Source organism: Colletes latitarsis, chromosome 5, assembly GCF_051014445.1.
Source record: "Colletes latitarsis isolate SP2378_abdomen chromosome 5, iyColLati1, whole genome shotgun sequence".
NCBI lineage: Eukaryota > Metazoa > Arthropoda > Insecta > Hymenoptera > Colletidae > Colletes > Colletes latitarsis.
This window is the reverse complement of record NC_135138.1, coordinates 38,149,626-38,164,988: the sequence shown is the minus strand read 5'-3', so window position 1 is coordinate 38,164,988 and position 15,363 is coordinate 38,149,626. Positions and strand designations below refer to the sequence as shown.

General features: G+C 41.1%; 2 protein-coding genes across 3 annotated transcripts; one reads left to right on the top strand and one right to left on the bottom strand.

Annotated features, from left to right (window-relative positions):
• Nucleotides 1-1,398: 1,398 nt before the first annotated feature.
• LOC143341870 (neprilysin-11) lies at nt 1,399-10,796 on the top strand. Of its 2 annotated transcripts, none has more exons than XM_076765190.1 (17): nt 1,399-1,525; nt 3,010-3,070; nt 4,989-5,056; nt 5,147-5,325; nt 5,523-5,768; nt 6,865-7,070; nt 7,142-7,318; nt 7,390-7,488; nt 7,564-7,708; nt 7,931-8,145; nt 8,274-8,450; nt 8,540-8,702; nt 8,764-8,812; nt 9,399-9,466; nt 9,606-9,742; nt 10,122-10,286; nt 10,381-10,796. In XM_076765190.1, exons 2-17 carry the CDS (start codon nt 3,059-3,061, stop codon nt 10,555-10,557), a joined length of 2,283 nt encoding a protein of 760 aa, XP_076621305.1. In that variant the 5' UTR covers nt 1,399-1,525; nt 3,010-3,058; the 3' UTR covers nt 10,558-10,796. The 2 variants fall into 2 exon arrangements, with proteins under 2 accessions (XP_076621305.1, XP_076621304.1); XM_076765189.1 differs by lacking the exon at nt 1,399-1,525 and adding an exon at nt 1,894-2,150.
• LOC143341876 (p21-activated protein kinase-interacting protein 1-like) lies at nt 9,977-12,770 on the bottom strand. Its single transcript, XM_076765248.1, has 3 exons — nt 12,545-12,770; nt 12,117-12,279; nt 9,977-12,037 (listed from the first exon to the last, which is right to left on the bottom strand). Exons 1-3 carry the CDS (start codon nt 12,641-12,643, stop codon nt 10,821-10,823), a joined length of 1,479 nt encoding a protein of 492 aa, XP_076621363.1. The 5' UTR covers nt 12,644-12,770; the 3' UTR covers nt 9,977-10,820.
• Between the last annotated feature and the right edge of the window lie 2,593 nt (nt 12,771-15,363).

Sequence of the window (15,363 nt, the reverse complement as noted above, 5' to 3'; positions counted from 1 at the left end):
GATCTACCAAGGTGGCCAAAATTACTTAATTTGTCGTTTGTGATAATAATTAGCCATTTCTAGTACACCTTACTATATAAAATTGTTTCCTTTTTCTTAGTCTTTACATAAAATTTAATTATTTCCAAACCATTAAACGTGAGTCGCCTTAGAATATCTCCTCAACAGCTTTCAATCGCTGGCCGTGTGCCAAAGTGATTGGAAACCGTTAAATTAAACTGTTATAAGTACTGCTATAATACTGGTCAACAAATCGTAAGTAGCATGTTCATTTCTACAAGGACTTGAATTGATTTCTCAGAGTAACATTATATTTGCTGTTGATCAGTGCAATTATTAATCTTCCTACGGTGTTCGTATCGTCTCGTAACGCGCGCACAGAGACGGGTATTTGTAAAAAGGCTTGTTTTTAATTATAAAGTGCGAAGACGAGAGGAATTACGGCGCTCGTTAATGCGACCTCGCGTTTACAATAAAAACGAGCGAAACATCGTAGATCGGACGCGCGATGACGACGCGGATTCAACCGAAAGTAATTCGTTGATCTCGTCCAGCCGACGAAAGAACAGTGCGTAACGAGTTCATCGGATCAAAGAGGCCAAGATAAAGTGCAATCAAATCCTCGAGTTGGGACAGATTACGATTCGTACCGTACCGTGCACAAGAGCGAAGCCGCGGACCAAAGCGAACGCAACGAGCGACGCTCCTACGTCCGAGGCGTAGCGGCGAATGCCGAATACGACTAACAACTTGTAAATCTATAGGCTTTTCAAACATTAATGACCCGAGGATCGACGAATATCGACGATATTCACCGATTGCGCCCCGACCCCAGGAATGTATGCACCCCAACGTAACCCTCGCGCATCATCGTAACGCAAAGGTCTGACAAATTCTTTGGAAATCGCAAAATAAAAATGGAAGAAATAAAGAAATGATAGTCGCTTGTATACAGAGGAAGGATAAATAACTTTTGATCCGTAATTTGTCGAATAACAATGGAATAAAAGTTTTAATAAAATCTCGTCCATGTTTGTTTGCGACATAAAAGACAAGAAGAAAGAAGAAAGGAAGATCGTTTGAATTCATGCGGCGTGTTAAAAGATCGATAGAGCTGTATTAATCATTGATAAAACAGATATACAATTTACCATACGACGCGCGGTGCATTTTAGATGCAGCACATGTCGTCTTAGGTCTAATGCGGGCGAGCTACTTTTTGCATCACGATTATACAATCTGTCTTTGTTATTTAATAATTTAATTCGTTATAGAATTACTGGTGTCAGAGTAGCACGATCAATCTTCATAATGAAGACATAATGATCGTAATAGGAGACGCTGACGCGGTTAGAATATTGCACAATGGGAAAATTTGTTTTCCGTTTCAGTTTTTCTCAAACCTTTGCGGACGATCGTCGGATATAACAAAACGTACACACTTTATCTTTACGTAGCCACATAAGAAAAAGGTTGTCTCTGACGAGATTACGTTTTTTTGTACAATTTTCCAGCACCACGAGAGGTAAAGTCTTTCTAAATGAAAAGCACAGTTCTCTGTATCTCTTAAAAAAGTAATACGATAATGACAAATGACTATTAGCTAAAAATGGCTTTGAATTATTCCACGAAGGGTTAACTCGCTCGAGCACGTGTGCGGCTAATTATTTCTAAATCCGTTTTCATTCTAATTGATCGCGACATTACTAGACAAGTAGAAGCAATTAGGCGACAGTGAGGTCAGAAAAAAATATCTAATGGTGAAACAAAGACGAGTCCATCAGCCGTTCCTGGACGGCTGGATGACGGTATCGTGGCGCGGAGGTGGTAGGGGATTCGAAGATTACGCTGGCTGGTTCGCGAGCCGAAACATCAGTTTAGTTTACTATCGGTTCCGTGTCGCATCCTCCCACGGGATTCGAAAACTCGAATGTTGAGTAAAAATCGTGACGAGGCAAACGGAAGTATCGAATCGACCGAAAAGATATCGTCGCGCGCGGTAACTTTGATTTTTCCCTCGATCGCGAGATCTCGTGCGTCGACGAAACGCGCCAACGTCGAAATCCGTCAGCAAAATCGCGCGACTCGAAGGCGGGAAACAAAATCACATAGTTTAATATGCGAATCTAACAGAATCTAGAGAAACCGAGGTGAGTTTAAAATTACGATACATTTAAAAGTAAAGTTTAACTAGTAAACACCGGCCTGGAGAACGATCTTGAATTAAAATCGTATTTCGATTTCTCTGAACACGAATTTATCTTTTTGGTACCGCTTGTTTGAATTTTAGCAGTCAACGTGTTAATATTATACAAATAACAGATACGCATTCCAGTTGTACAATAATCCGACGTAAACACGTGTACGACTATCGCTGTTGCGCGGCGATAAAAAGCGCGTGTCTGTCTTATTTACTGCAGGCACGCAACGTGAAAAACGATCGCGTCTACCGAGCCCTTAGATCGGCGCGTAACACGTGTTTCGCGTGGACAGTTGGCCAACTTTTCGTTTACTTCGACGTCGTACGTTCAGTGAACTGTAATTCCGCCAAAAGCGAGAGAGAGATCCCGTAAAAATAGCCGCGGCTAATTTCGAACCGCGCAGAACGAAGTATGGTTTTTGACGGCCGGCATGATACCGTCCGATGTTTTCGTTAAAAATTGTTTCGCGCGTTTTCTATAATAAGTATGCAGGTGCCAGCCTTCGATACCGATTTACTTTTTGGCAAACGATCAACGTGTCCATCAAAGATCCCAATGAGCCGTTCGTTTCGCGCGACATACACTACTGTCAAAAAGTTTGGAAGCATCGGGATCGTCTATTAAACTAATATTCGTGCAAAATTCTGCGCCCTTGTCCGAGTTCCACCGAGTTTCTCAAAAAGGATAACGCGTCGTTGTCCAAGAAGGAAGCGACCGTGGCGACAAATGCAAAGAAGGACGCGCAGATTTTTTTCTTCGACGCAAATTACGACTCGTCAACGTTTATTTCAATAATCCTTTGTTTCAGAGCATCGAACGGAAGGCGTGGAAGCGGAAAAGACAAAGGGGACCAAAAGATGAGATACAAGGTGACGGCGATGGACGAGACGATTCTCGATTGTATTTTCCATTCGCGGCTACGAACGTGCATCGCCGCGACCTCGGATCTGTCGCGAGGAACGAGAATAATCAGGATCATCGTGACGTTGCTCGTCCCGTCCCCGTGATATTCTTACCAGCCAGTCATTGAGCTTTCTTTCTTTCTTAGAACGTCTCGCGTGCATCGATTTGCATAAAACATAAGTCTCATAGACGCGACGACGCGACGCCTCCGTTTGTGCCTCGTCGAGGAAGCGATGAGTCTTTGTCGCGATTCGCTGGGATTATTGTCATTACAAATCGGAACGCCTCAAATCAACCCTAAAACTGTAGACATATTAATTTTCCTTTACATTTCGAGCGTCTGTTTTGGCTAAGATCTAGAAAAACAGACGCCAGGACCGAGAATAGATTTAAAACCGCGGTCGACGTCCACGCGGGAATATTGCCAGATCTTGATAAGCAAATTGATAAGTGTCAGGCGTCGTTTAAATTGCTCCAGTGAAAAGCGCGCGTTCGCGACGAACAGGGGCGCGTAAAAGTTCGTAGCGTTTTTCCTTTCGCGCGAGTATAATTCGATTTCGTTTCTGTTAGCGAAAGATGAGAAAAAGAGGTTGCGTGGAAGGATATCTGAGCTATTCGTGCGATCAGACAATGACGCTTCGCACCGCGAATAGAATCGGCGATCACGTTCACGGTCAATATCGGCTAACTCCTTTCCAAGCTCGTGGATATATTTATTTATACCTTTCCGTCTCGAAGGAGACCCTGTCTTTGCTCGAAGAATCCCGTACGATCGCGATCTTCGCTGATGGGCCTTACTTCGATCACACTTTGTTGTATAACTGGTTAATACGAGCTACGCAGTACAGTAGGTGTATTATTTTATTGCATAACGCATATCTGGTACGAACACGCGTGCATCGGGCGTGCCTGGCGAAGATCGGCTCGAAGATCGCGGATAGGTTCGTTGGGAAGAACTGGAGCGTGGACAGGGGCTCGTCCTTCTGGATTTTACAGCTTCGACGGGTCGACGCGAGAAATTGAAATCACCGACAAAACCGCCACTTTGCGCTTGACACGAATTCATCGAATCTTCACGATACAATTGCACCGCTGGAAATTCCTGTCAATTAATGGGTCGCGAAAAAAGTAGTCTCGCTTTCATCGAAGAAATTCAAAGTAACATCGTGCAAAGAAAGATGACCAATGCATCAATTGGTAGCCTTTCTAGTGTTAATTCTTTCTCTGCTTGGCGTTACTTTGAATACTCCATTTCACGAAGTTGTATTCGCGCCATGCTATAGAACGAACATCGATAAAGCGGTAGTTCTATTCGTAGAAAACAAACAACGTTAATACTTTGTACGCATCGCGTTCGCGCTTTGCATCTTGTTGTATTGTACGTGTAGTCGGTTTTTAAGCTGCCGTACGCCGGCAACTTCCCGCAACCTACATTTCGCGGGCCAAGGCTGAAACGGATTCGTTCGTCCCATTAACCCTTCGGCTCGTCCTTCGATCCAACGGCGGTTCTACGCGCGAACAACTCGATCGTGTTCTCCATAGAGCCGCGCGATTCGTTTCCGACAATTTTGGCGACCGGTGCAGCGATGTGAGAAGGAGGATCGTTCGCGGGAGCAGGATATTGGGCGCGAAGAGAATAATGCCGTAGTAATTCCGACGATTCTGGGACAAGGTGAAATCGTCGGTGGGCGCAAAGGGCGATAAACCGATAGATTTCGATTAGATCGATAAAAATTTATCCGCGATGCATTTACCGAAGAGAGAAAAACTGTTTAACATGGCGATCATTCGTCCCAGAATTTGCAATTATATTAGATTAAGACCTGGCCGGAAACCGTGTCTAAATTCCAGGTCCGAATGGGTTAAAAGCTTAATTTTTGCTAGGTAACCGATCCGGAGGACCATGACAGAGACGTTCCAGGAGAAACGGGGGGAAACTCGATGGTTCCGTGGTAATTATTGTTTTATGGGAAGAAGCAGATTTAAAAGATTTTTCCAACGATATTCTGAAATTTGTCGCACTTTCGGATCGATTTGGGCAGGCAACACGTTCGCAGAGAAGAAAAGGAATTCGGCGGGAAGAAGACGAAGGTGGTGATAATCGTCGGCTTATTGACGGTGACCGTGGTTGCCTTAGTTGTAACGCTAACCTTGCAGATAGCCGTCTTCCGCCGGGATGAGTACAAAGAGATGTGCCAAAGCGAGGAGTGCGTGAAGACAGGTACCGTACCGGTGTGAAACCCAAGGTCCGCCGTTCATTTTTTTCTCTCTTCGATTAACCTCGCGACGCGATTACACATGGAAATGACCGGTTTCAATTTTACACCTGTTTATATAACGATAATTTGCTATCGTATTAATTGTACGATGACGAACGATCCATCAATGATCGCGAAAACAATTTCTTTGCGGTTCTAGCTGCCAGGATAATAGACGCGATGAACAAATCCGTAGATCCTTGCGAAGATTTTTATAAATTCGCCTGCGGTGGTTGGATTTCGAAGAATCCAATACCGCAGAGTCAAACTTCCTGGGACCAATTGAGTCTTCTCAGGAAGCAGCTGCTGAAGAATCTGAGAATCCTGCTGAAGGAATCGGATAACGAGAACGATCCTAGACCGGTCAAGTTGGCCAGAGCCTTGTACAGAACTTGCATGGATACAAGTAAGAATTTAATCTACCGTCGATTATTAAAAATTTTAATTAAATATCTCAGACAGTTTACGTTACCTATAAAACCTCGTTATAGTTTTCGATGACTGCGATAACAACAGTGCCAGTACGAAGAGTGCTGAGTAATCTTGACGTTCATTAAAAATTGAATGTGCTAATACACAGTTCGATGACATTATGATTGCTGCGATGACGTATAAAGTTATTCGCCTCCGTTGAAAACAACGAAAATCTATATCAGCCCATCTGTAAAATACACCAAAATAATATTTGTATATTTGTTTCCTGTTTCGTTAAACAATTATAAAAATAACAAGCGAATAAATCGTATGTGGAGAATCGCGTGCGACACTACGTTACGAAACTGCTTACACGTGTTTACACGGCTTCTGGATTGGGCACCGCCAGCATCGTGGTAGCCTTTATCAGATTTAGACGATACTAGTATCATTCGGATAAACCTATTTTATTTACAGCACGCAAATCGATTTTCTCGGAAGCAATGCCTCGTGTAACGAAAAAAGATTGTACGTTTCCGGTTCATTTTCGTACGTACAATCGCTTGCTTTCTCGATTACAATACTCGTTTCGGAATATTCTGTAGATAAATATATACTTAACACTGATTACACGGTATTTACGTGTCTGAAGTTTGATTAATTACGATGCAGAGTCTCGCGCATTTTCTGATATTTTTCATCGCGTCGATGAATTCTTCAGCATCAAATTTGAATAATTTACTATTCGTTGACAGACGAGCGCACCTTCGCGAACAATGCAATCTGTACAGAAAATTCTCATCTTAAGAGGTGTGCAAACAAATCAGTTCAAATGTGGGTTATATCTATATATCATCGATGTGTGACGTGAAATCGTCAATACGCGTCTTATCGGCCCGTATTCTTTTCTATTTAACGCGTTATTTTCAACAAAGAAAGATAGGCATTGTTTGTTTTCTACAAATAGTATTGATATCAGCAAGTTAGAATATCAGAAGCTTGTATGGTTACAACGGGAATAAAAGAATTAAATGTAATCGAACGATTAGGCAAAACAACGTTAGACATCCAACATTTTCTTTTTTCAGCGAGCGTCGAAGCTTTGGGACTGAAACCGATCCACGACACGCTGATCAGGCTGGGATTACCAAAGGATCCTCCGTCGCGAAGCGGAATCTCGCATCTAGATCTATCAGAGATCGCCGGGAAGGCGCAAAGAGTCTTAGGATTGGATCTGTTCCTAAAGTTTTACATCAGCGAAGATATTCGTAACACGTCGAGGAACAGGATGATGGTGAGACAACGGACACGTTAAAATCAGTTGCGTGATTTCACAAACAATGCCGTGGCCGCGATTATTTTTAGGTGGAACAAGTGTCCCCGGGATTCAGCGAGCGTTACCTTCTCGATCCTCAACGTTTTCGATCGGAATTGACCGAGTATAAAAAATATATAAAATCTATGGTGGAGCTAGCTGGCGCGGAGTTTAACAGTCTCGGTTTCGCCAACGAAATTTTGGATTTCAGCACGAAAATCGCAAAGGTACGTACGCTACCGAATAGCGTATACGCGCGTACAAGAATAAATCGAATATGTTCCACGCGATAATCCAGATTATGGCAACGCCGGAGCAGAGACGCGGCGCTAATCACGTGTTTCACGACGTAACGATCGACGAATTGCAACAGTTTACAGACTTGCATGCGCAACAGGTGAATACAATGAACGAACACAGCGAACGATTCCTATAAACATTGATAAACAAAACATTTTACCGAACGTTTTAGTGGAACTGGACGAAATACGTGGAGGCCGTGTTCAACAACACGAACGCGACGATCAACACCAGCGTCGATCGCGCGATCGTGATGGATCTACACTATTTACAGCAATTACCTGACCTGCTCGCGGCCACGCCGCCCGCTACCGTAGGTATGCATACTCGCATACAGAATTGACCGGATAACTGAAATGAAAATCTTTTCACGTGGATTAATTTAACAATTGTTCTCGTAATAAGCAAACACGTAATCTTTCGATCGATGACCAATTTTCGATAAATGTAACGCGGTCAAATTTCACGTTGCAACTTTACCTTTCGACGTATGATCGATGATAAGCCACGTACAATGTATTGTTGGTCAAATGTTTCAGCGCGATACGTATGGTGGAGCATTTATTCGACGGTCGCTCCGTTAACGCTGCAACGATTCCGCGACCTGGGTTTCCAGTTCTCGCAAAACGTTCTCGGGCTGAAGGAGAAGACACCAAGATGGGAAGCCTGCACCGTAAACGCGAACGCGAATTTCGGCATGGCGATTAGTTACGTTTACGCGCAGAAGTATTTCAACGACCATGCTCGGGAAAAGGTTTGGACGCTTCTCTTACACCGACGATTTTCTTTTTTGTTCGAATCCTAAGCATAGAGAATACATATTAAGTATTTCACGAATCTACGAATCTCAAATGCATAAGCTCTTTCTTTTGAAATGTTCAGGCATTGGAGATGTTATTGGATATTAAAGCCGCGTTCGACGAAATGGTCGCAGAGCTAGATTGGATGGACGCTGGCACGAGAGCTCGAGCGCACAAGAAATTACAAGCGATGAGACCGTACGTGGGGATTCCAGACTGGATTAACAACCTCACGAAGTTGGAGAAGTATTACGAGGGAGTAAGCTTCCGAAATCATATCTTTTGACCGAGATTCAGTCATAAATTTTAATAAAACACTCGTTTCTAAAAAATGTTCTTTTATCGTAGATGGAGGTCGTTCCAGGGAAATTGTTCGACACGTTTCTGAAGTTGGCCGACGCGGGAATGAAGAAAAGTTTGAACGCTTTGCGCCAGAAACCGGATAAAAATCGGTGGATATCGACGGGCACCACGGTGAACGCGTTTTATAGCGCGATACTAAATTCAGTTAGTAAGTATCGAAAGATAATCGCTTCCCTTGCTCGGTTACTATATTGCGATCGATTGTGCAGCTTTCCCGGCTGGTATTCTTCATCCCCCGTTCTACGGAAACGGACTCGAGTACGTATGAATCTCTCATATAAATATCTCAATAAACACTCCAGTATTAAATAGGAAAACTATCATACAGGGTGTTCAGCCACCCCTGGGAAAAATTTTAATGGGGGATTCTAGAGGCCAAAATAAGTCGAAAATCAAGAATACCAATTTGTTGATGAAGGCTTCGTTAAACAGTTATTAACGTTTAAAGTTCCAACAGTACTGAATTTTTTTCTCGAAAATGCGTAGGATTTCGGGGGTACGTGTAATGACCAAAAATTATTGTAATCGACCCCTGCAAATGAAAATAATTTTTTTAGAACGATTTGAAAAATTTTAATTTCGCCGAAAAATTTGTTTTAATTTTTTAATAACTTTTTAACGAAGCCTCCATCAACAAATTGGTATTCTTGATTTTCGTCTTATTTTGGCCTCTAGAATCCTCTATTAAAATTTTTGCCAGGGTTGGCCGAACTACAAATTTTTCTAAACAGTGTTCACGATAATTTTCGCAGACTCGATTGAACCTTGATAAAATTTGCCTGGCGTTACCCCTTAATGGCTTTTGTTTCCGTTTGAACGTTTCTAAGCGTTACGCGTTGCACAGGTCCGTCAACTACGGGGCCATGGGCGCGATTATGGGTCACGAACTCACGCACGGATTCGACGACCAAGGTATCCTGTCTATGTTCACTCGTCGATAGTTAATACAAATTACCAAGTACTCCTAAACTGGCCATTCATTGAAATTCAAGTGATTGCACGTTAATCATAATTTATACAGTTTTCTGATTACACGACTTTTCCCCGTAAGGTCGCAGATACGACGAGACGGGGAATCTGAGGCAATGGTGGAGCGACGAGACATTGCAACATTACCACAAGAAAGTCAAGTGTATGATCAAACAGTATAGTAACTATCACTTGCCGGAATTGGGCGATAATTTCACGGTGAGTGTAATTGCGACCCTTGTAAGGATTAAACGAATATTCGTGCCAAGGTAAATAGCGGTAATAGAGTAAATGTACCTATTGCTATGGAGTTTTCTGTCCTTAAAAATATTGCTCGATCAGTTCTATATTTAACTAAAAAAGTAATATTTACCTATGAGCTATAAAACAGACCTCCTTTCTTCTATTCTGATTTCCTGTTGCTTAAATAATTGTACATCCAACACGCATCTGTAAATTGAGTAAGGGGAAAGTTTTCCCATTTTGAAACATTTATACTTTATTTGAGACCTTCTATATGGTTTTAATACAAAAATTGAGCCTTCAACGTTACGTACCTAGCTCAACAAAGTTTTATTCGTTCACTGTTGCTGTTCAGGTAAATGGCATTAATACGCAGGGAGAAAACATAGCCGATAATGGCGGCATACGGGAGGCCTACAGAGCGTATCAAAGGCTGAAAACAAGAAACAGCGGTCAACAAGTTTTACCTGGTCTCACCGGATACAGTCACGAACAACTGTTCTTCGTGGGCTTCGCTCAAGTAAGATTTCTAAATTAAAAATATTCGCTAAAGTGGAAAATATTGGTATCGGTTCAAACAATTTAATATACAATTACGTGTATATATTTTACAGGTATGGTGCGGTAATTATACGAACGGCGCGTTAAAATCTAAACTGGTAGAAGAAGTTCATGCACCGAATCACTTCAGAGTCATCGGATCACTATCGAACAACGAGGATTTTGCGACAGCTTGGAATTGTCCGGTCGGAAGTCCCATGAACCCGCCTCACAAGTGTATTTTGTGGTAAACCTCGATGGTACAAACACATACGACGTGAAAGACTTAAACAGACTTTTGTTGGTTTCAACGGTCATCCACGTACACGTTACAACACTAACGGTACAGTTACATTAATCGTAAGAAGCTTCAAACAGACTGATTCGTAGGAAGTAGTGTGTAACCTAGAATACTTATAGATCATACGTTTTAATAGGATTTACTATCTGTAAATATTATACAGAAAGCGAATAAAATTTTTTAAACCGATCCGGCGTTTCAAACTATCCAATTTCACTGCTTTTTCTTCTTTTTTGTCGGAATTATGATAGTTTCATCTACGACTGCTTTCTTTTTCTTTTTCTTGGAAGAGATCTCGTCGTTCTTCAACGATCGCACCAATTTCTTTGTTGGTCTATGAACAGGTACATTATCTACTTCCCAAGCTTGCAGAGAGGACTGTTTGCGTTCGCATTCTACCGTCGAAGCACTTCTCATTTTCTTTTTATCGGAACTGTTGTTCCTATCTTCCACGTTCGAGGATTTCTTCTTTTTCCTTGGAATGCTCTCGACTCCATCTTCTTCTAGCTTCTTCTTCTTTAAGATCGTTTTGGATCGTTTCTTATCCGAAACGTTTGGAGCCTGTTCTCCTTCCATGCGTCTTTTCCTCTTCGATTTCTTCCCCGTCGATACCGTTCGCGAATCGTCGATCGGCGTTACCTCCCAATCACCCTCCTTTTCGATAACGACCTCTTGTCGAAGTCGAAATTTCTTTCTCTCTACTACTTTTTCTTCCTCTTCCGCTTTCGCTTCGTCATCCTGACTGAGATTCTTATACGGCATCGCAAGAGCCAGGCAAGTAATTCTGGCTGCACAATTAACGCTTTGCAACATATCTAATCTATGTTTGCTGTATTTCCAAAGTTTAATCTCACCGGAACTCGAAGCGGTAACTAACAAATCATTTTTGAAAGCCATACATTTTACTCTAATGTCGTGCCCTATCGCGTCAATGGTCTGCACCGATTTTTCGAGATCGTAGAATTTGATCCGACCATTATCCAAACCGACGGCAATTAAATTGTCTCTTAAAAATTCCACGCAAACTATCTTTGAATCGAACTGAATTTCGCTATCGACCCCCGCTAATTCTATCGAATATACATCTATTCTTTGGTTTGCAGCTAACAGATACTTTTCGCCGTTCGGGCTCCATTTTAGCACGGTAACGTTGCGTGCGTCCAGTTTCAATCTGGGCACTAAATTTGTGGCATACGCTTGTCTCCCTTTTATTAAGTTCCAAGTACGAAGAATGCCGTCAGCTCCGGTAGATAACGCGAGCTTTCCTGTAGGGTGTATAGCAAATGTATTTACAGCCAAACCTTTGTGTGGCTTCAGCCAATGTTTCTCCAATTGCCAATTACCGCATCGAACAGCAGCTATGGTACCATCGTTACTGCACGAGAACATATGAGATGCTTCTGGTGTAAATGCAATGCAATTCACGGTGTCTGCAAGAAAAGAAAGAATGTTGTATTAAAAATATTTCAGTAATAGACTGCGACCTTTTTCGTAAAAGTTTCTGCTTACCATTGTGATGCACTAATTTGCCAGATTGTATTCTGTAATGCATATCATATAAACAAATGGAATCATCTGCTCCACCAGAGGCCAAATAATGTTTATTACTTCCAATGCTACGTACACTGGCTACATGACTGTGGGTTGCAAAGCTTCTTTCCACGGTGTACTCCTGAAAGTGTACGAAATAATTATTAGACAACATTTTATCAAACCAATGACGAGAGTTGATCTTCAACACTCCTTAACTTATATCAATCAAATTGCGTGGAGAAACGTAATAAAACTATTCTCAAGACTTTCAAAAGTTTCTTAACAACGATCGTATTCGAATTACTTCGAATCTGCGTCGCAACACACAATAAGATATGAAATTTACTAATACGCGTGATGTACGAAACATAACCTACAAAGTAACTACAACAATTGACACTCACGTTAACGATGTTATTCACTTTGTAACCGAGCAAGTATTGCTCGTACGTTCCTACGATTATTTCAAACGGATTCGAAACGTTTGCATCTAAACGCACCATTGTTCTTAAACTTTTCGTCCACTTACGAGATAAAAACTTTTAGCACGAACGCATGGCAATTCATTTGTCTGACTTGACGACTAACCAAACTATTTCGGTTACCGGTAACAAAACTTATTGTAATTAATACGCAAAAGACACGTCACCAGAGATGCCTCTCTCTCTCGATTCTCCGAAGCTACCCGAAGTAATTTCGGACCGCCTCGTGGGAGTCGAGAGAACCGCCCGTTTGTCGTGGAATAGTTTGTTATCTTCAACGCTAGATGCCGCTTATTTACCGACCTCAAACCCTCTGGTGCTAAAACGCCCAAGCTTGTCGAGAAATCCATCTAGCGTGGACGATACGAACTATTCCACGACAAACTTGGGCGTTTTAGCACCAGGGGGCTTGAGGTCGGTAAATAAACGCCATCTAGCGTTGAAGGTAACTAACTATTCCACGACAAACTTGGGCGTTTTAGCACCAGGGGGCTTGAGGTCGATAAATAAGCGCCATCTAACGTTGAAGGTAACGAACTATTCCACGACAAACTTGGGCGTTTTAGCACCAGGGGGTTTGAGGTCGAAAAATGAGCGCCATCTAGCGTTGAAGGTAACGAACTATTCCACGATAAAAGGGGGGCCCCCTCGACTGCCACGAGGCACCAGAGAAAGAGAGCATGTGTCAGTTTGCCTTTGTCGACTTTCCAAAACTCGTACGCATGATCTGGCATAGTGTGAGAGAGCACCTTCGGCGCACTTATGGCATCTTTGCATACAATGTTGCATTTCACACGAAACTGTTGTCGGACGCCAACGATTTTCACGACAGATCAATCTGATGGATGCTCCTGAACTTTCGGCCCGATATTCGTAAATTAAACATTTTATAAATATTTAAATATTATCTCTACATAGTTTTATCATTTAGCAAACGTACAAATATCAATTTTATTAAATCGCAAATAGTATCTCATGTTTGCAAGCTTCCATTACAATCTGAATCTATGGGAACCGAAGTCAATTAACTATCAACTATTTTCGAACACGATTGGTCGATCGATTTTATACGAATAGCTTGAGACAACTTTTTATACTGACATTGTAGACTAAAGGGAGACACGCGAAGATGCTAGGAATATTGTTATAAGGAATTATATATGTTGGGTTAGGTATATTGAGCATAGGAGATAAAATTTGAATTGATGTTGGGTTTTCTAGTGGTGCTAGCATAATTTAGCCACATTTGTATTTGCTGTTAAGTATGCAGCTGTATCAAGGGCCATGGATCTAGTTCCATTAGATTATGACAGACTTATTTGGTCTGTTCTGACTCTATGAGTGCAATAATGAGCCTTAATAATACAGATGTTAATGTTAAAACTAATAAGTATGTATTAAACATTAATCATAAGACCTCTGTATATAGAGTTGTTTCTAGACAATCACAAATCATTTATTAGATGTAAATTTTTGACTAATAAGAGTAGTATTCCTTTTTGTATGAATTTATGCATATTGGTTGAACCTGAACACAAGAGAAGTATATATAAAGTAGACAGTTCTTCATAATTGCATTACTTTTTAATTTAAAATATATAAACTGTACATATATTTATAAGTGGTATATATTCATGTGATTTTTTATATAGTATGTGTGAGCATGATAAATTAATAGTAAATCTAACATATTTTTACACGTGGCAGTTGAGACGATCGAGAAAATATTTCCTTGTGTCCAAGAATTGATAAAATTTGTAGAAACATCTGCATAGTTTTCTAGTTTCGTTCGTTTATGTTTTCTAAACCGACGTTTTCTCTACATTAAATGTATCCTACTCAGTCCTTTCTGAAAACACAAATGCAACATAGTATGCTCTATTTGAAGTAAATAACATACTTCTGTAATTTCGTCAAATGCAAAAATGAAACAGACGATGAAAGTAACATTAATTATCCTCTTTTCGACGATCGTCGTACATCATTCGTAAACTTGTTTAAAGGCGGTTGTCTTTTACGCGTATGAAAATTATAACGAATCATCCGTTAAAAAATAAATTTGTACTGTTTCGTTGAATAAGATTTGAAGCCTCGCGTGACGGAAAAATTAATAAATGAAATTCTAGAGATCACTCAAAACGAATTTGTACGTGATTACCATATTAGCTTATTAATTTCGTAGATTACAATGTCATCCGAACGTCATAAATTTTGTAAGTGTAGGTAAATTATGGGTGTCGAGTGTGTCGGCGTGTGCGTGTGTTTCCGTGCTCGCGCGTGTATGCTTTCCTTTCTTACCTAAACGTCCACAAATGTATAAATTCATTATTTATGCACGAAAAGCATCCTTTTACGCTTAATTACGAATATACTAATTTCAATCACATTGCAAGTATAAAATAAACTAAAGCATTGTCTCAAGAAGAACGATCAACTAAGAAGACTTAGAAAAACGAATACGGACGTAAGACGAATTAAGTTACGGAGCGATCGGTTTTTCGCGTAATTTAAATTAGTAAGATATCCGTCCGTAGAATATTTTATATCCTCGCTTATTGGCCCATAGGCGACTTACACGCTAAAGTAGGTTTACCGGGATCCTCCCGACTGTACAGAGCGTTCTTTATAAATAATTCTTATAAATTATCGTTAGTCTACGTTTCCGATTTCGACATAAAAATCATACAATGTACATAATGTTTCCTGACGGTAGTCCACCTTTAATACTGCGAGCCCCCCTT